The sequence below is a fragment of the Dermacentor andersoni genome, chromosome 1 (assembly GCF_023375885.2).
Source record: "Dermacentor andersoni chromosome 1, qqDerAnde1_hic_scaffold, whole genome shotgun sequence".
Taxonomy (NCBI): Eukaryota; Metazoa; Arthropoda; class Arachnida; order Ixodida; family Ixodidae; genus Dermacentor; species Dermacentor andersoni.
Window position 1 is genome coordinate 252,896,509 of NC_092814.1, and position 26,526 is coordinate 252,923,034.

At 45.0% G+C, this 26,526-nt stretch overlaps 1 protein-coding gene across 2 annotated transcripts in view; it reads left to right on the forward strand.

The window, feature by feature from the left end:
* Positions 1–26,526, forward strand: part of LOC126548104 (MAM and LDL-receptor class A domain-containing protein 1-like) — a 272,165-nt gene that overhangs the window by 195,901 nt on the left and 49,738 nt on the right. For both annotated transcript variants that reach the window (XM_055063643.2, XM_050196214.2), the window contains exons 66-72: positions 1,876–2,110; positions 2,866–6,543; positions 7,690–8,547; positions 14,609–14,889; positions 16,078–16,200; positions 16,312–20,552; positions 21,820–22,004. In XM_055063643.2, the coding sequence (XP_054919618.2) occupies positions 1,876–2,110; positions 2,866–6,543; positions 7,690–8,547; positions 14,609–14,889; positions 16,078–16,200; positions 16,312–20,552; positions 21,820–22,004 (9,601 nt within the window). The remainder of the gene's footprint in view (positions 1–1,875; positions 2,111–2,865; positions 6,544–7,689; positions 8,548–14,608; positions 14,890–16,077; positions 16,201–16,311; positions 20,553–21,819; positions 22,005–26,526) is intronic.

The window sequence follows — 26,526 nt, forward strand, 5'->3', positions numbered from 1 at the left end:
CTAGTTCATAAGAGTTAATTACTAGAGCACAGCGCATCGTTTTCAAGAACTCCAAACATGGTTAGATCGGCCCACTAATAAATTTCTCTGCCTAAATTGAGACAGCATTTGCGTAGGATGCCTAAAGCGAGACATGATCACTTGGCAACTGGTAACTCTTGTGCATAAGTAATCTCCTCCATGCCTTCGCTCAGGAACTGGCGCGTCTGCACAACAGCCGCCGCTTTCCTGCAACAGAATCATTGAGAGTAGTCTCCATATGCACCAGAGTTTGATCCAGTAGACGACGAATACTCAACAACTTCGAATAGTGAATTCTCGAATCGAATACGATTCGAATAGAAATGGCTGTTCGATTCGTATTCGAAATTTTGAATATTCGCACACCTCAAGTGATAATACATGAATTAAAAGCAGCGAACAAGCTTTGAAATAAATAGTGCGTCATGTAATACCTACAGCTTTTATAGAGTAGATAGCCATAGCCACTAGCCAAATTACATTTTTGTCAACCAGTGATGTTGCGCCACCTACTAAGTGGGTCAGTTATTTGCGCAAGACAGCTTACGCTGTTAGGCATCAGATGCCGCTGCATTCGCGCAGCGTGAAGAAGAGACATGTCTTGTTTGCGCCAGAGTATCCGTTCCGTAGGTGGACCTAGCTTCTGATCAGAGCGCCAGTGTCACCCATATATCCCTAGAAGTGAGGTAGGCAAGATAATAGTTCTTAGCGCATTGACAATTTATGTCGAAGGACGAAGACAAAATACCAATGCTGATCGAAAAGAAACTGGGGAGAGGGATGTCACAATGACTTGGCGATGACGGCGCAGAAATCTTTCTTAATACAAGAACGCCTCGTAACAAGCAGTGCACCACCATAGCGAAGTAGGAGGTCATACCCGAAAGTAAGCCACCCCCAGTAAGCCACCATGAGTAAATAGAAATCTTGTCTTAAGGTGCGCACTGCTGTTCCAGACAGCATTTCTCCATACTGCATTTTCCCACATTAACTGGAACAGCAATGCATTTCGTTGGAGATACTGAATACTTATTTCTAGAAACTGGTGCAATGTGCGATTTTTTTAGCGAAACGCTGTACTTTGAGAACTGGCTGACTTCACATGTCCCTTACAGTTAAATATTGAAAATTCATTAGCGAAATTATATGAAGAATAATTTATTAGTAACTATCGGGAAAATTCTTATGTGCATCGCAGCTATGAAATCTGTCAGGAAAAGTGAGCAGTTCAGTTGAATTTGCTATATTTAACTATCTCTCAGTAGGTGCAGTAACAAGCGGTATTGTTTTCCAAGTTTTCTGCTTAAAATATATTCCAGTACTGTGCTTGTATGGCACCGTGCGCCACGCTCAAGAACACCTATGCGTTAGCAGCGCGTAATATGTTTGAAACTACGTGTTGAAGATGTACGACGAAGCATTAGTCAATTCATTATGGTCGCGCTATTTTTTTTTCAGTCATTGCCTGCACCAGTGGTTCAGCTTCTTAACTTATTCCTCCATAGTTCAAATTCTCGAAGACCAATGCTCAGACGAACTACACAGAGAAGAACGACGCACACATTGCGCGTTTTTCTTTGCGTATTTCGTCTCAGCGCTGGTCTTCCAGAATATGAACTATGCGACCCCAACCGGCCCAAGTTTCTGCCATATTTAAGTTTATCCCTTCACTCTAGAATTGATGCTTCTTATGATATTATTTCATTTCTAATGCTCTCTCTGTTAGCTTTCGGCGCGACAAAACTATGAAAGCGTTTCCAAAACTGCCATCTGCTTGCAAAATAGCAACTTCCGAAATACAACAGATTGATTGGTTAACCTTTGATTCATGCCCTCTGTCCCGCACGCTCGCAGGTTCTCCTGACAGCCGAGGTGGAACAGGGCGGTCTGGTAGCGGTGGGACTTGACGACATATCGCTTAGTGAAGGGCAATGTCCCGAGAACGGGCACTGTGACTTCGAAGGGCCTGACATGTGCGGGTGGGAAAACGCTGACTCTGGCGTGCAAAGAATGTGGGTGCGAAATCGAGGTTACACCCCGAAGTCGTCTTCCGGACCCCGCGCCGACCACACTCTGGGAACTCGTGATGGTAATTTTCAAGTACATAACGGGTTGTTGAATAGAACAAGGGTAGTGATGTGAGCTTGTTGGACATCTTGACTGAAGGGAGTTCAGCGCAAGGAAGCACAAGATGGCACGGTTTGTCTACCGTGTCTTCTTTTGTCCCTATATGTCCTTGCGCTTAAGTCTCTTTAGTTTTGTCAAGAAGAGCAGCGTTTTCTGTATTGTTGCAGCAAGTAAGACCAATAAATAAATAAATAAATAAATAAATAAATAAGTAAATAAATAAAAAAATAAAAAAATAAGTAAATAAATAAATCCAGTTCATAAATGAATGCACGAAGGAAAAGACAAGTATAGTCGAAGCCACCGCGCATTCACGCCTTGACTAACCTGGCCTGGTCTTACCCTCATACATGCGGCTAACAAAAAGCATTCTGTGTGAGCAATATCTCGTCTGCTCTTGACTAAATTTGTAGCATCTTACAAAAGTATGCGTCCTGAACTACAATGGAGCAATTCTAAAAGCGTGCTTGCTTTCAACTGCTTTAGCGTGAGTAGCTCGTCATTAATTTTGCTCTGTGCTTTATTTCTTAAAGTTTGTTAATATAGTTCAGCGCTGCTTTGCGCGTTTTTTTCCTTATCGTCGTCTGTTCAGCACTTGAGATACTTGTTTAGTCTTTTTTCTTGTCAAGGAGTGAAAGTATCTGTTTTCTTTAGTAAAAGACGTTGATGTCTGCTTGTCTTGGCTCAAGCTAACCTTTTGTGCTTCTCTTTCCTCAGGGACATACGTGTACTTGGATGGCAGAACAAGAAGAGACGAGAAAATTTACACCGGCATACTCAAATCTCAGCGCTGGACTGGAAGCAGCGCTTACTGCTTTTCCCTCTGGCTCCACATGGGTGGCACAGCCGTTGAGCCTAGCACCGGCTCAGTACGCGTGATCGTTGCCTACGTCAACGAGTACAGCAGAGAAAAACGGGAATCCGTTATAGTGGTCACGGGAAACCAAGAGAAGCGATGGCACCAAAAGAAGGTTACGATCAGTCCTGTTAGCAGTTCCTCTGTGGAATTTGTGGAATTTAGTGTTCTTATTGCTGGAACAACTGGAGGGTCCCAAGGAGGAAACATCGCTATAGATGATATCAATATGAGCCATGGTCCTTGCCACGAAAGCTTGGAAACGAAGTTCCGATGCCACGACGGCATTACCCTTGTGAACATTTCTCAGGTGTGCGATTTTAATGAGGATTGCCCGGTAAGTGGTGATGATGAACAACTGTGTGGACAGTGCGACTTTGATCTTGACACTTGTGGCTGGTTCAGTGAACATGATTCTGCTAGTTGGAACTGGACGATAGCCAAAGATGTCGAAGTCAACTCACCTCTACCGCGAAAGGACCAAAATATGGGGGATGCGCATGGCGGTTATGTTTACACTGCCTGGCGTGATCACGTCATCGAAGCAGGAAAACTTCTGCACAGCCCTAATAATACGTACCGCCTAAAGCGCTCCGGAAAAGACTGTACCCTGTCCTTTTGGTATTTCATCTCTGGGTATTCCGCTGAGCTCAATGTGCACAAGTACATTCTTGACCACGACGCTATACTATGGTCAGTCGAAAAAGGAGGAGGAAATGTATGGACGAAGGGGCAAGCAACAATTGGGCGCAGCCAATCGGAATTTTCTCTGGCCTTCGAGGCTGATTCCTGGATGTCAACATCGAAAGCGTTTATTGCTGTCGACACCGTTAGCTTTGAAAACTGTGCTTTGCCAACCTCTTCCCCTGGGAACTGCACTGAATCGCACGATTTTATGTGTCCAGAAAGCAATGTTTGCATCAGAAGAAGCCAGCTGTGCGATCATGTCGACGATTGTGGTGACGGCTCAGACGAAGCCGCGGATATCTGCCAGAATTACACAAGTTGCACATATGAGCCAGGAGCTGATCCCTGTGCCTGGCAGTCCGTGAGACCAGAACACAAGGCACAGTCCCTTGTGTGGAACATCTACACTGTTCCATACTTAAAGTTCGATCGAAACACGGGCCCGCACACCGATCACACGATGGGCGGTCTCGGTGCGGGCCGCGTGCTTTTGCTTCGACCCTCGGAACGGGGCCATTTTAACAGCACGGCTTTTTACAGAAGTCCCAATTACGTCGCCGATAATGAAGGCTGCTCAGTGAGGTTTCACTACTTCATTCACGGCCAGGACGTTGGCGGAATCGCTCTTTTTGCTCAGTACCAGAACTACACAGAAAAGTCGCAATGGGAGAGTCTCTACGAAGTCAAGGGGCCGAGGGACCAAAGTTGGATTCGAGCTTCAGCCGTTCTTTATAGCAATAAACCCTTTTGCTTTGTCATCGAGGGATCAGTAGGTGTTGGCTACGCTTCTGACATAGCAATAGATGACATTTCCGTAAGCCCCGGCTGCATGTCGTACAATGGCACGCTTCCTAATCCAGCTCCTCCGCCCATGCCAAAATGCAGGCATTTTCAATTCGCATGCAGCGATGGCGGGTGCATTCCAGACCATCAGGTGTGTGACTTTGAGGTAGATTGCGCGGATGGCTCAGATGAGGAAATGTGTGGACCATGCAACTTTGAAAATGGCACTTGTGGATGGATTGACGTAAGTAGAGGAGCAAACGGATGGCAAATAATGCAAGCCAAAGATCTAGTAGAACCAGAGAGTGACCACTCTACGCAGAGCGCAGTTGGTCACCTGGTGACTTTAAAGACTCAAAGGAGTTCTTCCAAGGCGGCCATGCTACTTAGCCCAGTGCTTCCGCCTTCTTCATCGCGATGCTCAATGAGCTTCTGGTACTACTACAACGACAACCTGGCCGCTGTAAAGCTCAACGTACTTTATGTCTTGTCCGAAAATACGAGTTCGGTACTTGCTGAAGTTACTCCGTCCATCGGATGGACAAAAACTGTGTTGGGGGTTCCACGACGAGAAACAAGAGACGCAAAGATTGCATTCCACGCTAGCATAATGAAGTTGAACAGAATGCGGAACATTGGCATTGATGACATATCTTTCTTAAACTGCCGTCCTAGCTCGGTACTGATAGATTGCTCATTTGACCACGTGATTAACAGCAACAGTTTCTGCCATTGGCAGAACACCAGGAATGAAAGTGAAGCATGGAAAGTTGTGTTTCCAAGAAATAGCTATGACGGCGTAGGCCCTACCGCTGACCACACAAGTGGTCGGGGTGGCTATGCCATATTTTATTCGAAAGGTACAGTCACAACAAGTATTGCTTCTCTTGAAAGTGCCGAAATCCGGCCATCGGCAAACAACTTGAGCTGCTTAACCTTCTGGTATTCTATGAACAATGGCAATGAACTCAGCTTGGTTATAGAAGCAAAATCCGCCCGAAATTCAGCCGTCAAATTTGACAAGAAAGGTGCTGACACGTCCGGGTGGAATTTTGGGGAACTTCCAGTTTCGCTTCAAGAACATTACACATTCACAATTTCCGCAGTGTTATCCAGCAAAGCAATAGAGGGAGCATTCATTGCAATTGATGACGTCACATTGTCAGAAGGTCCATGTCGTCGAGAAGGTTTCTGTGATTTTGAAACAGATTTTTGTAACTGGAAGCTTGAAAAGCAAGGGCTCAGCGATGGCTGGAAACAAATTTCGGCGGCGACGGATACTGTGGTCGGTCCGACCCACGACCACACTCTGGGTACTGCTTACGGTCACTACGCTTTAGTTGTACCTAGGCGTCAAGGAGATAGAGCCTCATTGTATTCACCAGTCCTGGAGAAGTCACGTTACCGTTGCCTTCGATATTGGTTCAACATGGCTGGCAATGGTGCTGGAACGCTTTCAGTTTACCAGCGGCTAAACGGATCATCTAGCATTGATGACCTGAAACCTGCATGGAGTCGTTCGGGAGATCAAATGGGAGCTTGGCGTCGAGGTCATGTCACACTGCATAATCTGCTTCGATACCAGGTGGTCATTGAGGCGTTCACAACGACAGCAAATACAAGTAGTTACTCGCATATTGCTCTAGACGATGTGGAGTTCAGCTTCGAGCCATGTGAAGACACAGTTACATGCTCTTTCGAGAGTGATGCCTGTGGTTGGCTCAGCGACACAAACAGCTCGAAGATGCCTTGGATAAGAACGACTGGTTATAAAAGTGTGGCCGTAGGAGGACCAGACTTAGACGTGACTACGTCGAGTTCTTATGGAAGTTACATGCTGGCGAAGGTCGGTAACACAAATGGACGTACTAAAATAATTTTGCTGTCTGACTATGTGGATGTTCAACGACAAAACAGTTACTGCTTTTCTCTATGGTACATTTTCTATGATACTACAGACTCTTCACTCCTGGTCATGAGTGAAAAAGATGGCGATACGAATCCTGAGCTTTTGTTGAACTTGACTGATGGACAGACTTGGGCAAAGGAAGAGGTCGTAGTGCTGACAGGTACGCTAATGTCGACGTGAATTTCTTGTTCTAGTAAACTTTAACGCACTTGTTGCGAATTTGATGATTTGAATTGAACGAGCGACTGTGTTACTGTATGTCTGCGCGGGCTGTCACCATGGTATCTCTACGCATCTGAGCTTGACTGTTGTAAGTCCGCTTTCTAAGCCGTGGACTGACCTTTGTGAAAACCGCGATTCCTCCATTTCGCAGTGGAGGAATCATAAGTAATCCTCCAATCGATTCCTCCATAAGATTCCTCCAATCGCAGTGGAAGATAATCATAATAGTAATCATCAACACACCCTCAATATGTCCATTCTGCGGAAGCAGCGCAGACGACGGAACAGATGAAAACAGACAGGACATTGCGCTGACATCTGACAAAGGACAGGACAGCGCACGGTCCTGCCCGTTTTCACCCGTCCCGTCGTCTGCGCCGTTTCGCCATAATGTAGATCAACCAACTAGTCCAGCCCAGAACCCTTGCGCTGATTATGTGCACTGCATAAAAGAGTGCCTTCTACAAACCATTCGAATTAGCGGTGCTACACGTGCGCCGTTCGCGTCCAACTCATACGTAATCGCGAATTTCTTAGTCTCCACCCTTCCGCGGTAGCTTAGTGGCTATGGCGTTGCCTTGCTAAGCTCAAAGTCCCGGATACTATTCCGGCAGCGGTAACCGCATTTCGATGGGGGCGAAATGGAAATACACTGGTGTACTTAGATTTCGGTGTGCAATAATGAACCCCAGGTTGCAAAGTTATTCCGGAGTCCCCTACTACGGCGTACCTCATAATCAGATCGTGGTGTTGGGACCAAAACCTCAGAATTTGTGTTTATACTCTCATCGCTCGATCTGATGCTCTGCCGCAGGCATTATCTACTTAGCTTTCCTAAGTATCGATTCTTTTACTTCAGTCGACCATCGCTTGATACTCCTACAGATTTCATATTTTCTCGTGTTGCCTAGTGCATAACGCCAAACTATGTTTTATTATGTAGTCCGCATTACTTCCCTACTATTCCTTATAATTTAGGGTGCATTAATTATCGCACTGTGTCAGTTTCTTTACAAGCTTGTCAGTCCCGAAAGTGCAGTTCCAGAGACTAATAGATGTGAAAAAATTTCCTTCCTTTTCGCAGGTGAAGAAGACCAGAGGAGCTTTCAAATAATTGCGCAATCTGACAGGAAAGCTAACCAGTCCGCTCTATCAGGAATCGCCATAGATGAAGTAGAATTTTTTTATGGAAGCTGTAAAGAAGGCAGAAGGCCATCAACTGTTGAAAGATCTTCACTACGCTACCCTCCTCACCCTCTTGACTGCGACTTCGAGCAGAATGACTGCGCATGGACGAATGGCACTACAAGCGGTACTAGTGTCTGGTTGCGTAAGCTTTCCACCGGCGGCGGTAATCTTGGACCTTGGCTACCAGAAACTGACCACACGACAAAGTCTGTTTACGGAAGCTTTGCGTATCTGGACTTCGCGTCTACTGTAGCCTTTGAGCAACTATCAAACGATAATGCTATACTGGAGAGTGAATTTCCGCTCCACGTAGACCGAGACGGTGCGTGCCTGAAGTTCTGGTTCTTTGCGCTTGGCGAAACTGTTGCGCCATTGACCCTTCGAGAAAGAGATGCGGTAACGCGGGCCTCACGTGTGGCATGGACGAACTTTGGTTCAAAAGGACCCCAATGGACCTACGCACGTGTGCATTTCGAGGGTGACAGCGCTGTGTTCTTGAGCTTTGAGGCCTCAAAGGTTCAAGGTGGCTATACGGCTCTCGACGACATTGCAGTGAACGTTGGTCCATGTCCGACGCCACCACTGTGTGACTTTGAAGCTGATGACTGTGGCTGGCGCGCCAGGGATGGCAGCGTACAGCTTCACTGGGAGAGACTTCCTGCTGAGGACGCTATTGGAAGCAAGGATCACACCTTTGGTTCTGAAAGCGGGCACGTTCTCGCCGTGAATACGTCGAAACAAGGGGCAGAGAAAGGTGAGAAGAAACATTGATAAGGATTTAGCACGGCCAGAAGCAGACAACCATGCTATGCTCTTTGAATGCCGTCATTTTGTACGAATCTGGTCTTGGATCGCGATTGATGCAATCCAGCTTCAATGCTAGACGGACATAAATGCCTGCGGAAAATGTATAGAGTATCACGAGGGTGAAAAGGAAGTTTGTGTTTGTTGTCTAGAATACCTAAATGTTTGAATTTGATAACAGACATAGCCCAAAATATACATTCCTGTAAGCATAAAATAACCGCTGCAAACAGTGAACCTTTAAATCAACATTGATAAGCATGCATAAAATACGAATCTTTTATAGAACTCTGTTACAGTAAACCAGTTCAGTATGAATTAATGTAATGACTGCAAAACTTGTTTTGAATGCGTGAGGGTACTGCAGTATGTACAAAGAGCCTAATTAGATCAATAATAAATGAAGCGAAGTTAAATACACCAATAAATTATCCCGTGAATAAGCCTCGGAACGCAATAGACTATATTGACTCTTTAAATACATGCGAGTAGAAAATCCTTAGAGACGCCTAGAGCTCGGAAACCTTAGCAATTGAGGGCAATCGAACTCTCGAGCAGGATAAACAAAAATATTTGATTGGCAAGGAACCAATCGCGAGGGAAATGTACATGCGGTAAGCTATTTAGCATTACGCTAAGGCAGTTTCCTTCGTCTCCACTTTGCCTCTCTATCGGCCTTTTCTAGAATAAATTGTCGCTCTTTCTGTACAGTTTCATTGTTGTTGTAAGGATTTATTGCTACACCAGCTGCTAGGTTGTGTCAGACAGGAGAATGTAATGTTGCGTTAAATTACGCCGTACATTACTCACGACTGCTCGTCATGCTGGATCAGCGGCTGCGGCTGAGCATTGTACGCCGTGGGTTGAATTCTCGGCGGCGGCCGCATTTCGCTGTGGGCGAGATGCAAATAATCATGTGTAACGAGTATTTTTTGCGCATTAAAAAACTCAAGGTGGTCATACTTTATCCAGAGCCCTCTACTACGGCGTTTAACGCAGCCCCCGCGTTGCTTTAGGGCTTTAACTCCATACAATCAAATCATTTGCATAAGATCAGGTTACTTTGCGTGCTGTACGTTTATGTTGACTATATTATGTGCGTGTGTGTCACACAGCACTAACAGTCAGAAAAGCCAAGCGTCAAGAAACGTTATATGTAGTATAATTGTGTCGACGAGGAGTCGAACGTTACTAGTTGCTGCTTTTATCCCATCTATAAAGCAAAGATCGCATATTGTATGCGCATCCGGAGTTATTCTATATAAAAGGAAGCCAAATTTTGGTGTTTCTTGCACCAAAAGTCGCAGGTGAAGATGCGAGTGCTTGAAGGAACTAGACGATGTTGGCATAACGCTTACGCCTCCGCTTGTAAATCTGTGCGTTTCTGGCGCTTGTGTGTTGAATCCTTCACGCGTGCCGCCCTTGATTGTTCCTTAGCCTTTCTTTGCTTGTTGTTGCCACAGAATCTCGGACGTGTTAAACTTTTTTTTTCTTCCGAGGAATACATACACTTCGCCACTGACGTCATGTTCACTTAAACTTTGGATAGACATCTCTTGTGCCTCTCCCTCTTCCTTTCATTCACTGAAACATAATTGGTGTATGTTGTCCATTTATCTCTGCCTTGTGCACCGCAGCGTGGGGTCCGCACGCGTCGTCGTCAGGCATTGCATCGAGTTAGCTTTCACGAGCAGACAAATGCCGCAAGGAGCACTATTCTCTCAAATTAGAGGGCTCAGGTTCGATTACAACTGAAGTGCATCTGTTTACTTACTTATGTACTTATGTATGTATTATTGTGATAGCAATTATATGGACACTCCAGGCATATTTTAGCCGTAGTCATCGACATCGCGTGAAGCTCCAGACATATCTAGGTATATGCATGCTATAAGCTTATCCGTGCCGTTTATCCAGATTATATTACTACACTATTCGATCACACAAGTAGATGATACCAGATGTGACGTTCTTGACCAAATTATTCCTCAGAATTTTGAGGATGGCAGCCCACAAACAAATGTCATCAAACATAACATTCACAGCATTCATACCATTCATGCCTTTTATCCTAAATCTTTCTCAGGCTAATAAACATTAAATATGCAACAATAACAGTGATCAAACCTGAAGGTGATGTAAGTTTACTGCCGTGGCTCTTTACAGGCAGTGTAGTGGCGCCAGTGCGATGTCATTACAGGCCCTACACGGCGTGTTAAAGCTTTCAAGGTGCCAGAAATTTTGGCGCACCCCGTTATAGTTAGAACATCGTCCGAGAAGTTCAAGCGCAACGTTAAACCTTGCTATCCCAGTCAGTGCTTCGCTGTTTGGGCGAAATTGCCAATTTTATTTAAAAAGACACTTCGTTCTTGGCTATCGTGAGGCACGTAGTCAGCCATTGAATTCTTATGGTTCGGCGCCAATATCTATTGTAGGTGCGTACACCAAGAGTTTGTTCATCAATGCCATGGCCATCCTAATGGCGTGCCTCCCTAGTGTGTTTATGTGCCTGCAAAGTCATCGAGGTTTCTCGTAACAGGATTGTTAGAATTAGATGTTTGCTATGTCAGCTGTATGCCATAGAAAATACAAGTATTCACTCTAGATTGATGGCTATGGTTACTTTAGGCGGAGGTTTACTATAGACGAAAATGGTGTGATGGTGTCTACTGTTAAAGCTTCAAAGTAAAGCAGGGTGCCGGTTCGGGTTAGTTGGTTGGACATAGTTAAACTAATAAGACTGTTATTTTAAGTGACTCCCTCGGAGCTCTCGGTCGGTTTTCCAGCGCCAACGCTCACTCACCTCTTTTGCGTTAAGTACTTCAGGTGGCCCACCAAGTCGCATCTGAGGAAAGAACAGTTAGGTTACAGTGGATACTATCACGCATTGGTATCTCAGGAAACGAGGCAGCTCATGGTCTGGCGATGTTAGCACACAACCTTGACTTCATTGACGATGCTTTCTGCAAATTTGATGACACTTGGCTGCTTATACGCCACCACCTACAGAGCTCACAGCCGGATGAAAGTGTCTCCAAGGGACACTACGCAACACCAATCTCTGGCCGTGCTTTAACTCGCCGCAGTAGTTCTCTATTGCTCAAAATACGCATTGGTTGTGTTAATGCTACACAGCCTTCACCGACAAAGACTTACGCCGAGCTATTCGTGCCTGACTTGTGAGCATCACGGCGAAACGCTTGGGTAGTTGTCGTTAAAATGGCAAACTTTCCACAGTTGTCGCGGTGTGCTGCTGAGCAAATTGTAAGAATTTAATCTTGCTGGGGCGGAGTGTTTGTATCTTGTTTTGAGCGCAGTGTTTCTTATCTTATTTTGCGTTTAGCTTTACTTTCGCGCTGCTCGCTTAAATTAAAAGTATTCTGTGGTATGCAATAAGACATATATCAAGCATTTGAACTTGTAAATTGTGTTTCAGAAGAATGTGGCTATCTTGTGATATTCAGCAAAGTTTGTTCGTTCCATAAATTAGTGAAGATAAACCGAAAACCTTATGAGTCCGCACGCTTCGACAGTGTGTCGCTTTTTCATAAACACTTGGTTAAGTGACTGTAGTATGTTACAAAATGCAGCGAAAGTTCTAGATGTTGGGAGGCTACCGATTTTTTGAATGAGCTGAATGTAACATTGCTCCGCGATCCTGACGGACAAGTCAGTGCGCCTGGAAGACAGTCGCCGCCCACATTCGCTAAAGCTTGTGGCAAACTAGCAGTACTTATGAAGTTATTGCCTTAAATTAAGAAAGTAAAACTTCTATGCTGTCGCCTAAGAAAAAAGTCACAGTTTCGCTCAAAAGGCAAAGCATCGATTACGATAGCAATTAGTAGACAGCTATACAAAGTAAGGATATCAGTTCTATTGGTCGTATAAACTTGTAAAAATTCGCTTACTAACTAAAGGAACAAGCATGGTGTCCCGCGCGCAAAAGCAAACATGAACATATCTACCTCGATGAGCGCGAACACTCGCTGTCAAAGCACCGGAGTGAGAAAGCACGGCAGTAGAAGCGAGCGAATCGACCTTTGTGCTGCCTCATGGTTCAGCGCGAATTAAGCGGTGAGAATACAGCGGACACGGAGCTATCAGCATTTAGCGCACTCTGTCCCCTGCGCAGATCGCTTTTAAGATATAGAGTCCGCGCGGTCGCGCCATACACAGCGGCAGCGGAGTAAAACACCCTCCCCCACCTCTCTTCCGTCTCCCTTTGCTTAGTGCGCGATGGAAGACTGCGAGCTAGCTCCCTGCTTTCCTCCTTCGCGTGCGCGAGATGGAGCCACCATTGTCGGCTCAACCTCGCGCGCGTTCACTCGCGCATACAGTATACGGCGCGCGGCGACGATGCTATCACACTTGGACTCAACGTCACGCAGACGGCGAAGACGACAGCGGAAATACGGCTGGAGTGTCCATATAATTGCTATCGATATAAAACTTATGCCGATCACGTGAGATGTAGGAATCAGATCTTTAGCGTTTGCGAGTAATGTCCTTGTTGTTGAGCGCGTTTTCAAATAGAGAGCACGGGAGGAAGTTGTACACGTTTCCACTGGAAAGCGTCTAGTCTTCTGTTGTCTATATTTCAAGTAGTAGCTTAGCGCGAATAAAACCACGGAAAACCGCGCTAAGCTGCTACTTCAAATATGGACGAACAACTAGCCAGTCAACTCTTCTGTTGTCTAAGCTCTGCATGTTGATGTCACTCGCCTTCGCGTTAACAAATATGCGTGCACTCGAATTCCGAGCCATTCTTCACTGAATATCGACGGTTACCCACTTCGCGTTTCCGGGCGAAATCTTCACTAAGCCCTTCGGTGCTCGTTGTCGCCATCGAAGCGGCTTCCTTTTGTGGTTACGAAGCTTAGGAGACAGCATGTGTTCGCCTTCTAACCCACGCTTCCCTGTTCCGCTCGACGCAATTCTTCTGAGTCTCTGTTTCCTCCGCACTAAATACGTGTTTCAGGACCATTTCGTGTTGTAGCTTGCCTGTGCGATCGGTATATAGGGGCCTAGTTTCCCCTAGTCGGCTCGGGTTGCACCATCCCCGTGACCAACTCATCGTACATGACAGCAGCCAGCAGCAAGCACCCTCAAAGCGGAAGAAAGAGGGAAATAAAACTCCGCTTTCATACTGAATGCTTCATAGCACTTTACACCGCTATGAGAACTTGCTTTCGAAATTTCCTGCGAGCGTTGGGAATGCGTCTCAGTGTGCCTACCAAGCTTTCTTTTAGGGCATGATGTGAATGACGTGCACTCCCGCTGCGTCAGGGCTCAATTTTATTGCTGCTGTTAAATAACCACGATAGCCTTTCAGCCTTTCAGCGCCTCATGAGGGCGTAGAGCTGGGAAATGAGTGACGCATAAGGGAAACATACGAAGAGCGTGTGCGTCTCCGGCTATATTGCTCCCTTCATTACGATGAAACCGTCTTCTTTCGGAGCCTCTTCCATTAACTCGTGGCCTTTGGGCTTGCACCTTGTGGCGCGGCTTTTGTTTTTGTTCTGCCTACATCGCTTCTTGTTTCTCGGATGCTGTCGAACGAACGATTTGCATCTTCGTCCTCTTTTCTTTTCTGTAGACGGGATGCTTCATCACATTTGTTTACTTTACCTTCATCACTCCTTTCTTTAGTGTTCTTTGCAGTAGCTGTTCTACCTCCATCCTTTTGTTTTATCGTCTTTCCTTTTTCATGCTTTACCGTGCCTGCTGCCCTTCGATGCGCGTGGTGACAGCTATGCACGCTAGGTTCGCTTGCACATAAATCTTTCGGGGGCAAAGACCTTGACAAGGAACCGCAGAATGGACGCTATAAAAGCTAAGGAATTAAATAAAACATCTTCTTGAGGATAATTTTGGATGTTTTTTCTTGTCCATGTGAACATTTATGCTTGCAGTGTAGTCGGCTTACGATCCCGATTGCCATGCTGCTAATGCTAAGCTTGCTGGTCAACAAACATCCTGTGCCTTATGCTAACACTTCTCGTCCATTGCAGGTGCAACAGTCACAGCGTTTAGCGAAACACAAGAAGCTAGGAGCAGCGGATGCGCTCGGTTTTGGTACCAGTTAAGCAGTGGACACAAGCTGTCACTGGGCACAAGTCAAGGAGGAACACTAAGACCCGAAGCCATGTTCAGAAAGAGTCAGTTACACGGAAGTGGTGTCTGGCATTCAGCTCAGGTCAGCCTAAAATACATTCCAACAATGCCATTCGAGTATTACCTGCAAGTTACGTTGGATTCAAAGGGAGGAGTCGCTGCTGTGGATGACATCCAGGTAAGCAAACGACGCGCTGGTTTCTTATCTCGTTAGAGTAATGTTGTCTCATCTTTGTCATATACAGATTGCTTAGTTCAAAACAACCGTTTTCCCAGTTTCAGCCTAGAAAAAAAAAACCTTGCCCCTGTGCGTTAGACGAACGGTGACAAGCTAGTCGAACTACATAAAAACTCGTGTAAGGCCGAAATGTACAAAAAAAAGAAAATAAATGTAAGATAAAGGCTCATCGCCTAGAACTCCTATTGAATAACTTGAAAATAGAAATTTCAGGTCTCTTTGGCATAGGGCGGCTCTTACTTATGGGCACTTCCTCATAAATCGCTGCTTGAGATGCACGCTACCGAGCTTGCGCTAGAAAGATGAAGATTCATAATGCAAAAAAGAGGTGAGGCGTGCAGACAGGACACAAGAGTAGAGAGGTGGACGACACGAACGCCGACTATCAACTGAAGGGAGCACTGAGGCGAAAAAAGAAATAAGACACAAAACTCATCTGCGCAAGCTCAGGAATGGTATCACCACGTGTCAGTTGGGTACATGTGCCGGTCTACGCGAGAGACAACTGTTAAGGCACTTAATCTCTTCCTTATGCAAAGTAATCGAAGGCTGACTCCACATGCGCTTCCATCATTATAGATATGCCATGCCTCTACCATAAGACGCGTAACTTCATTCTTATGCCTGTACAATATTGCGCATTCATCTAACTCTGGCATGTAGTTACAATCTTGGCAATGTAGGGAAAGATTAGAAGGCGATCCACCGGTTAACGACCTTTTATGTTCCATTAGCCTCTGATTGATACACCGTCCCGTTTGCTAACATGGCCGGTTTCAAAACACTTCAGTGGAGACTAAGAGTTGGTGACGATTAGTTCGTTGCATGTGATAAACGAATGGTAAATGTAGGATGGCTTGGAGCAAATGTTTTTTATATATTCATGAGGCGTATGTAATTTGACGTGACGTGCTAATGTTGCGCACATGCCTGTTGCCACTTTGTCTTTTAGCTGTACATATAAATATTTCTGCAAATGATAACACAACAGCACTTTGTGGTACAGAGGCTTCTACACAAACTTTCAAATTTCTGCTCATTTTCTGAAGCCATTAAAGGATAACCAGTGATACGCGGCGAAAGCAGATTGAAAACAGAATTATCGCATATTTTTCTTTTCGATTGCAGCTCCTCAGTCACTGCTCAAATCTGGGCTCTTGTGATTTTGAAACAGACTTCTGCCTTTGGGAAAACGAGCCAGTGTCTTCCGGGTCAGCTTTGTGGGGCAGATTCACCGGTCGATCTCACATGGTGAGTGATTTAAGAATAACACATGTCATACCAATTTTGAGAAGGCAATAAATGCGCTTCCTGTTGCGATGTGTTGCATGTTTACAGTTTTTCTCCGTCTTTTCTGTGCAGTTTGGGCCAGAGGTGGACCACACATTCAGTGAGTCATTCGGCACTTACGTGGCCATTAAGAACAACATAAACACCACCGATCTTCCATCTGCTCTTGTTTCTCCTCTTCTGTCAAAATGTGACATCTGCTTCAGTTTTTGGTCTTACCACGTTGGATCTGTGCCGCACATGCTGAATCTGTTTCTTAGAACAGAATCAGGAGACGATCCTGTTGAATACTCCGCCACTGCTGATGTGAGCGGCCGATGGGTGAAAGCTCAAACAAACATCTCAACAACTGCGGAAGAGTGTCGCATCGGCTTCAGTCTGACTTTTCCTGCTTTCCGTTCTTCCCTCCTGGCACTAGACGATTTCAATGTTGTTACTGGGCGCTGCAAGCCTTTGGAAGACACAAATCACCCTGAATTCAGCTGTGACAACGAGACAAAGCACCTGACACGTGATCGGATATGCAACTTCGAAAATGACTGTGCTGATGGCGAAGATGAGCAGTATTGCGGTACTGAGTGCAGCTTCGAATCTAAAGACACATGTTACTGGAAAGTGAGTGGTACGGGAGCGAAGTGGTCTCTTGAACAGGCGAGGAACAACAGCTTAGCCGAGCCAACACAAGACCACACCACAGGGACAAAAGATGGTAGTTTTCTCCGCTTCAGAATTAAATCTGCGTACGATAACGAACGCTCCGCTGTGATCGTTAGCCCAAACCTCATTGACGCATCTCCCACCTGCACGCTTGGATTTTGGTACTACTCCACTCTTACATCACAACGCGCAATTATTAAGGTGACGTACGGGTTCCTTTCTAAGTTAAGACTACAAGACACGACGATACTTTTAATGAGTGGACACAATGTAACTTTCGAGCGGAAAAAGTGGAGGTACGCGACGGCGCGAATAGGAAGAGTTTCGGAGCGATTTTCCGTTAAGTTCCTGGGAAACTTCAAGTCCTTTGACAAGACGTTTCTAATAGACGATCTCAAGTTCTCACACTGCAACAGGAATGAAGCTGTATGGGTAGCAGGAGCAGGAAAGTGTCCACCACGTTTTTTTAGTTGCGCCAATGGAAACTGTATCCCGAAAGAAACCGTATGTGACTTTAACGACGATTGCGGGGACCTGAGCGACGAGCGGTTGAGCCCCAGAGTGAAATGCACATCATTCCCTGCTCGTTGCGATTTTGAAGATGGTGTTTGTGATTGGAAAGTAGAAGATGCAGCTTGGGGGAGGCGTCTAAATGAAAGAGATGAAAGCATGCGCATTAACGACGACCTCAGAGATCACACTACGAACTCGCTGTACGGAAACTTCTTGCGATTGTCGTTTGCAGATCAATCACTTAAAAGTGGAATATTTTCTAGTCCAATTATAGCTGTGACAAAAGATGCTGAGTGCTCTTTACGTTTTTTTTATACATACCAAACAAGATTCACCCACTTGGACTACAGGCTGTATAGCCTCAGCGCCGGAAGCTTGGCAGTGTACGTTCGTTTTGATCTTCTCGGAGAAAAGCGCATTGTTTGGAAAACGTCTAATGTATTTGGGCAATACTACGAACGGAAAATAATTGCTCTGAAAACATTTGATGGCCCTATGCAAATTTTGATTGAGGCAACTGCTGGTACCGACCTGAATGGAGCCTGGGCTATTGACGACATTTCGTTCACAGACGGCTGTGCAGTTTCATCTCTGGTCTCTCTACCTGTACTAGCATCAGAAGCGACGACAAAGGCACCATACAGTTTATGCAGCTCTGAAGAATTTGCTTGCCCAGAACGAACATGTATTTCTTTATCTCGAGTCTGTGATTTTGTTGAAAATTGTCAAGGTGGTGCTGACGAGGAGAACTGTGCAACCTGCAACTTTGACAGCGGCACCTGCGGCTGGCAAGATGTGAGCTCTGGCAGGTACTTGTGGGAAAGGCTTCAAGCTGGCCGCAATAGTACCGATCCAAGTTCAGACGTTTCAGGCAAAGGATTCTTTATGGGCGTTACCGCGGGGTATGGAGTCGTTTCTAGCAGTGCTGTTTTGAAATCGGTTCTGCATGGCGCTTCCAGTGGTTCGTGCTACTTACAAATGTTTTACTATGCCAATAACGTGGTCCCAGGTACGGACATTTTGAAGCTAAGTATTCTAGAAGAAAATTCATCGTCAGAAACAGTCCTGCTAGCGCTGCGATCCTCTGAAAGCGACAAGTGGAACAAAGTTTCTGTGGAAATTGGCCGTCGAGTGCGGAGGGGATGGTCGTTAAAGCTTGAGGCCACACCATCTACTCCACAAACTGCAATTGCTGTGGACGAAATCAGCTTAGTTAAGTGTGACCGGTCTCCTCTTGGCAGTGACTGCGAGTCTAAAGGTGAGCTGTCTTGCAAAGAGCCTCGCGGCATTTGCTATAGCAGATCCCAGCTTTGCGATTGGAATTTAGACTGTCCGGATGGTTCAGACGAGTTGGACTGCAGCAGTTTTCCAGAAAGGTGCAACTTTGAGAATGGGATGTGTGGTTGGACAGAAGAACTCAATCAAGGCCATGCACGCTGGCGCGTCACTAGCGGTGATAAATTATCAGATTACGATGAGCCTACATTCGATCACACGCTTGGAAACTCCTCCGGGCATTTCCTATTCCTTAGAAAAGAAAACCTTGAGAAAAGTCATGCCAGTTTGAAAAGTGTTCATTTCAAAAGGACAACGACGCGGAATTGTAGGCTTCGTTTTTGGTACGTGATTTCGGAGAACGCCGCACTGGACATCAATATTTTAGACTTGCAGTCGAATGAGCTTCACAGAATACATCAACTCTGCGGAAACGACACTGTTTATGGGTGGCGAAGAGTTGATGCAAGTTTGTCTTGCCCAAGTGACTTTCAAGTTGTTCTGAATGGATGGCCCGAAGGCACCATCGCAATTGACGATGTCTCATTCACACCAGACTGTTTCATCTCACAGTCTTCTGTCGTGCCGACAGTTTCACCAGGAAATAAGTGCAATGATGAAACAGAATTCAGATGTAAGGACAACAGCTGTGTTTTGAAAGAACTGGTTTGTGATTTCAAACCAGATTGTCCGTTTGGCAGCGACGAAGCACAATGTCCTTCTTCATGCAGCTTTGAGCATGGAGACTGTGGTTGGAGCAGCCCAAATTTGCCTGAGAGAGCGAGCTGGCGTTCCTTGACAGCCATGGAAGCAAGAGAGCGCATAAAAAGCAGCCCCGCTTTGGACGTAACAAAAAATAGCTCTTCCGGTAGTTATCTCTTCTTCTACATGGCCCATGATGGCGACAAGATAGACGAACCAATAAGAATGCTCACCAAAACTTTCCAACAGTCTACTCCTGACTGTAAAATATCATTTTATCATTGGCTCACGATTCCTGTCATACATGTGCGACTACTAGTTATGGCTGACGGTTCTGAAGACATATTATTGTGGGAACGCACATCCAATAAATTGGCTAAATCTTGGATTTTCGAGTCGATTGGCGTTGGACGCCGAAGCGGCCGCTTTCGTCTCGCTTTTGAACTTGACTCGCCATCCAGAGGCGGTGGGCTACACTTTGCTTTGGACGAAGTACATTTTGTAGATTGCGGCTACCCTAAAAATAATAAGTTCTCTGGCGAACCCTGCTCAAAGAAAGACACGTTTAGGTGTAAATCGCGAAAATTCTGCATCGCTAGTGAAAAGACGTGTGACCTTTATGACGACTGTGGTGATGGAAGCGATGAAGTAGGATGTAAAAACCAAAGGGTGACTTTTGAGGATGAGAACACTGGCGTTCTTGCATTTGAAAATCCAAACAGAGAGGATAGCGAAGGCCCGTCACAGTTTGTACGTGGAAGGTCCCCGTTACGAAAGGACCACGACACGGGACCGCTTTTTGATCACACAACATTCAACAGGTCTGGGGTATACGTGGAGTTTGGTGGGGCCTTTCACGGTTTCAACAAGATGGCCACACTGTCTTCCCTCACTCTACTACCCGGCAGCTGCCGCGTGTCCTTCCACTCGTATATGTTTGGTCGTCAAGTAAATTTGTTGACCCTTTATTTACGGTATTTCAAGAACAGCAGCAACTCGGCGAAGGAAGTCTGGCGCCAAGAGGGTTCAAAAGGAGACTTTTGGGAACGTCACCATGTGGACGTGACGGAAGGGAAAGACCGACAGCTTGTGTTTTCCGTGCGTACTGGAAAAGGACCAGAAGACGTCATAGCCCTTGATGACATAAGCTTCAGCGAAGACTGCAGGTGCGTTTTCTCTAGAGTTTCTTATATATTTCAAACTTGGTAGGAAAATAAAGGCAATAAGATTTGCAAGCGCAATATACAGAACTTCACCGCAAAGCGTCATGTTATACATGCTGTAACAGGATAACCGGCGTCGTCCGTACATATTGTTGGATCCTGCTACTACTCGTATTTAAATTGAGTCATCGCAAGGCTCTATACCTCAAATTAGAATGACTTAAGCTAAATTATTATTTTTATGGTAGATACCGGATACGTGAATACGTGGTACAATACGTGAATTTGCATGTGCTGATTTTGAGTCTATGTACAGGTTATGTAATAATAAAGCAAATGTGATACATATGTGTCCCATAAAGCTGATAGAACTGGTTAAAACGCATGTACACTATTAAGTGATTCATACGCGATACTCGGACCGCATACTGACCGGCGCTTTTTGAACTACCGACGATCCCTGCGGCCGAATGCAGTCACAAAGCATGCCAAAGGCTTTCGCTTTTGTGTGATACAAAAATGCATCAGCTTGGTGTCCCCAGTGCCTACTGTTCGTTTAAAACGTGCTGGCACTCGCATGCTCCGAATATTGCGCTTCAATCGCTGAGCACTGTACAGAACACAACCTTAGTTTTAAAGATATGACATTTTAGAAAACAAAGACAATAAAACGTAAGATTGCGCATTACGAAAACATAGACGCAGGATATAAATGGGCAGTGTGAATAATGTTTACGGTAAGATTAAAAAAGAAAGAGAACGCGCAGCAAAATTAAATACTGCAACCACTACAACAGGACCATATCGTCTCGTCAAACACACGCCGGCAATTTAATTTCTTATTTGACTCAAAGATAACATCAAAATTCAGAGTACTGATGTGCAATTGTTTAAACACTGTGAACACAGGAAAGATGACAATATATTTCTGGCATTACTTGTCTTTTCAAGTTCTTCAGTATTCTTGAGTTAAGTACAAAACACTTTAGCCGTGTTCAAGGAAAGTTTAGTCTCACTGATTGACTGACGGTGTGAAGACAAATTTTTTTTCATGTAGTTAGACCGGGAACTATTGGGAATTGTCGAAGATGAGATAGTTTAATTTCTTTACCTCCATTCTCGACATCCCAGAAATACAGTGTAATGCAAGGGAAGTCACGATGCAGATGTTTTGTTATTGACTCTTGGCTCAAGCTTAGTTTTGTAGCTCATTGAACACTGAAAATAGTGTTTATGAGATTATGCTATAATGACGATGAATTTCTTTAAGGTTTACGATGAAAAGTCTCGTGGATGAATCAAGTGCCTCTAGCTCGTCTACAACAGCTAATCCGAAATCAGGACACTGTGACCAGCAAGAGTTTGCCTGCCTCTCCGATGGCGTATGTCTGCCTTCTGACCGTGTGTGCGACTTCCGCAAGGATTGCACTGACGGCAGCGACGAAACAAATTGTGGTACGTGCATTTTTAGCTTTGTAACATCACTTAAGGTTGCATTAACTTAATTATTTGGGCCCGTATTCACAAAAAAGTTTGTTACATTAGGTCATAAGAGTAAATGCCACCCAATCGCGGGGGTAGACATATTATTAGCGAGGGCGGCCGGCCAATGGCAAGGAAAACTTACGAGGCGTTTTATTAATTCGGCACCGTATATGTTACGTGGCTTTCAGTTACGAAGCAACGCATTAAACAAGAGTACTAGACAAAAAAGTGTCCCTTCATGGCTTTCAGCCATGGACCGGCATTTCTCCGTAGTGTTGTTCCTCAGAACCGCCTTTCCTGGGGACTTCCTTCTGTGTTGCTGCCAGGCAAAACTTTTCTACGTCCTCAGTCACATCACGCTGATGTGCAGGGGAAGGATATCCGCTTCCAAGTTTAAACATCTCAACTTTGTGGCAGTCCGCGTCGCGTGCGACAGCTGAGGAGACAACGGCAGCTTCCCAAATGCAGGGCCTGCAAACAGACGAAAAGGTACGCGGCAACGGAAATGGGCAGCCGCCAAGGTTAAGTAAAACAAATTTACTTCGTTTGGCTTTCCTCCCCTAGACCGATTACCGCGTGAATGTGCACATTTCTCTAAAATACAAGTGTAATGTGGAACAGGAGTGCGATCGTTTTCTCGAACCAGTGACCAATTTCTTAAAAGCTTGTCCAGGTTTTCCAATTTGTTTAGAATACGGTGACGTGGTCATTTCTTAAATGAAGAAAACAACAAATAAAAGCGTATTTTGCTATTGTAGCAAGGATTGAAGGTTGTAAAAGCATTACTACTTTGGGGCAGCGGGGTTTTGTTGAGCTTGTAGACTCGCAACTACTTAAAATGATGAGACACATAGTACACGAATAACAACAGTAGCCGAAATCACCATGCTTTTCATTCGTAAGTGTTTGCCGTTGGCCGACGGCCTCCTAATAATGTATCTGATCTTTCGATTAGCTGGAATCTTCGCTTAAGAATATTTCCATCGTAATGAGTTTTCGTGAATACGAGCCCAGTGACCGCAGTCAGAAAATCTCCCTGCAATAAATGCCGTCCGCGATTGCCCATGGCTACGGCGGTTGTCTCGTTATCATGCCGATCTCTATCATGAGGGGCGGGCTGGTTGGCCAATGGAGAAAAGCTCTTCCAAAAAGGTTTGGCCATAGAGCCCCAGAAAATGAGTAGTCAGAGAACCTGAAGCGAATTCATAAGGCTTTTCGTTTATGTGAACCGTTTGCCATTGACTGGCTGCTTTCGTTATTAATGATGTTTTTGCGAACCTTTCTAGTGTACAAATTTGTCAATATGGTCCCTGAAGAATACAAATGGTTTGTTGCGCGCCTAATTGAAGTAACGAGTTTGCTTACTTGCCTTGTAATATTTGTATGGAACTCGGGCAGAGCAAATGTATCTCTATAAGCCCAATTATTCATAGCATGACTAGAAGCTGATCTAAAATCAACATTGTTCCCTGCAGTTTTCATGGCCAGTAATCTAAAGAACGTTCCTACTCTAGAACAGTTGTTAAGCTAGATTCAAGCGAATCGTGATTTTGGACATGTAGCAAAGGCGGTCGGCAAATGGCAAACACATACGAACAAAACCTTTGTGAACTTGGGCCCCAGATATTAGTTTGAATCAAGCACGTACATATAGAAGAAGAAAAAAGCGAATGATTCCAATAATGACTACTTCAGCCAGAAACGTAATTCATTACTGTGACCAAATACTGCCCCACAAGAGTAGTTCATCAATTATTAAAATGTAATTGATTGCTTTTACGTTACTTTACTCCCAGCCTTTATTTGTAGAAAAAAATACAGTAAGCCGAGCGACCTGGGCCTGAGTCTTTCAGGGCGTCCTCAGCAGCCACCCACACGTTGTTTCTCTTAAATAACAACTGATTTCCAAAATTTTCGTAGGTCATCTAGTCTTCTTTTTTTAAAAGACATCGGCAGCGACACAGAAAATTCTCTCGATGTACGTTTAGGAAGGAAGGCTGGTGTAACTTAGAAACACCTTGCACACATGAGTATGATTGCTCAATGATTACGTTTGGGTTCTCTTTGAAACTCAGCGCGTCATTCTTGCTGGGTTCCAGAAAAGCACTCCCGATAGGGCTAAAGAAATGCAAAAAAAAAAAAAAATCGTCCGTAGGTGGCTTCCTGGCAGTAGGCATTTGAAGTGGCTATCGAGCGAGCCATCTACCAGCAGTGGTCCAATTCGTCGCCCAACATCTGGTGGAACGTCAACATGAATACACAAACACTGAGCACTTAGGTTTGCCTGCCTGAACACCCACGAGGCTGCTGCGTGGCACAACCGCCGGCGTTCTACTGTAGTCCTCGCCAAATTCAAGCGCCGAAGGCTGCGTCATTTGTTACAGCTTGTCTCGTCGATCAAATAAGTAGTTACATGTAAATGGTTACTGAAAAAGTTAAGTGAATTACAGTGAGCGTTACCGAGTAAAAAAAGTGTTCAATCAATTGCAAAACTACCAAATATGTAACCTATTCCAAGCAATTAATTACATGCATTTCGTAACACACAAGTCCGGTTTGAACTGCCTGCCTGGAGCTACTATATAATTGGATATAATGTAATTGATTACAAACAGTAATTTGCATGTCGTTATTACGCACAAGGCTGCGTTGAACTGCCTGCTGGGGACTACTATAATATATTTGGCTGAACCATGTGGCTAGCGCTCCTTATTTATAGCTCGAGGCAGCATTCCTTTCAAATTAAGCCTCAGCGACAAGCAAACTAATTTTATTTTACTTTCGTCTTCTCCCATTTATACACGTGAGCAAGCTCCGAACATGTGTGCTTGACGGGACCCCCGTATATGACGACTTGGATGATGAAGAGCACTCTGTGTGCTTTAGGGCGCGACATCTCTTATTATTAGCTTTGAAAACGGGAAGCTAATCGACAAAATCACATTTTCACGCGCACAGGCCAATTTATCCCCATAGGTCGTGCTATTCACCTCTGTTCTGCGATTATGTAAGCTAAGGCTCACAATTTAGCACTCGAGCTTCGACATTCATAATATATTGCTATGAGACGTCATGGGTTGTTATTACATACAGAATGTGAAATAGAAGCCGATTTGGCATCATCGTGTGTCGCTACAATTGAATGAAAATTGACAAAACTATTTTTTCCGAGAGTAGAACGATTAATTTTAAAAATGTTACAGCTTACACACCCCTTTTATGGTGTTAAGGCAATTAGTAGTGTATTTAATTTTACTCTCCCTGCCGTAGTGGCGTTGTGGCTATGGCGTTGCGCTGCTAAGCTCGGGAGGGTGGAATCAAATACCTGCCATAGCGGTCGCATTTCGATGGGGGCGAAATGTAAAAACGCCAGTGTACCGTGTATTTTGTGGACTCTAAACAACCTCAGGAGGCCAAAATTAATCGAGAGTCCCCCACTACGGCGTGTCCCATAATAATGTCAAGTTTTCGGCACGTAACACCTCATAATTCTTAAGTTAATATTACTCGTGTACTAAAATTTTTGGGACCATATTCACGAAAAGCTCCTACGCTACAATCGTAACAGAAAATTCCAGCGAATCCGGATACTGAACTTAAACTGCGCTCGGGACGACACACCGAGGTAGAAGACGACGGGACGAACGTAGCGTTCGCCCTGTCTTCTTCTACCTCGGTGTCTCGTCCCTAGCGGAGTTCATAAAAAGTCTTACCAACTAGCCTCACAACAAACTCTCCTGGATATATAATTTGCTAAGATAACCGGCCAATGGGAAATAACACTTACGAAAGAAAAGATTCGTTAATGCGGCCCCTATTCCCATATACTACTGCCTTTATGATAAGCGCTGTGTGTCTATCTTGCGCTGCGCATTTGTAGTTGTATGGAGTCTCCAGCACTCAAAAGACTTCAAACTGTCGTACACCATGTGGGAATTGATGATATTTCTCATCCTCGCACTACACAGCTCCTGCGCGCCGGGAGTACCATAAGGCCCTCCACACTAAGGACAAACAGACCAATTTCCGAATTCAGAAAGCGTTTTGTTCGGAAATGCTCTTCGACAATGGCCGGCCGCCTTCAGTAATTACAATAGGGCCAACACTGTGATTGGCTGGAATATTCACGAATAATTCTGAAGTAAGGACGTTTTTGTGAACTCTGGCCCTCACTGTCACGATCGCGTTGAAGCAGGCACTCGTAATTTTGAGAGCCATCTTACGGATTTAGAGGCGCTTAACCAAGCATGTTTGAAATTCTGACGTCGAAGCCGAACGTATGGAAGGGATGTTCGACTTGAGGTTGAACGAACGATCTTTCGTTTTCAAGCCTATCATTCAAACCACTGGGCCACAGCCACTTTCTGCGAGCGGACAGAAAAAAAAAAGAAAAGCTTGCATTAAGCGCTGGAAACGCCGGCAGTTATCTGTCGAGCTAATATCTTGCGCCATTTTCAAGTGTACAGCGCACAGCTAGGCGCTGTACGTTGAT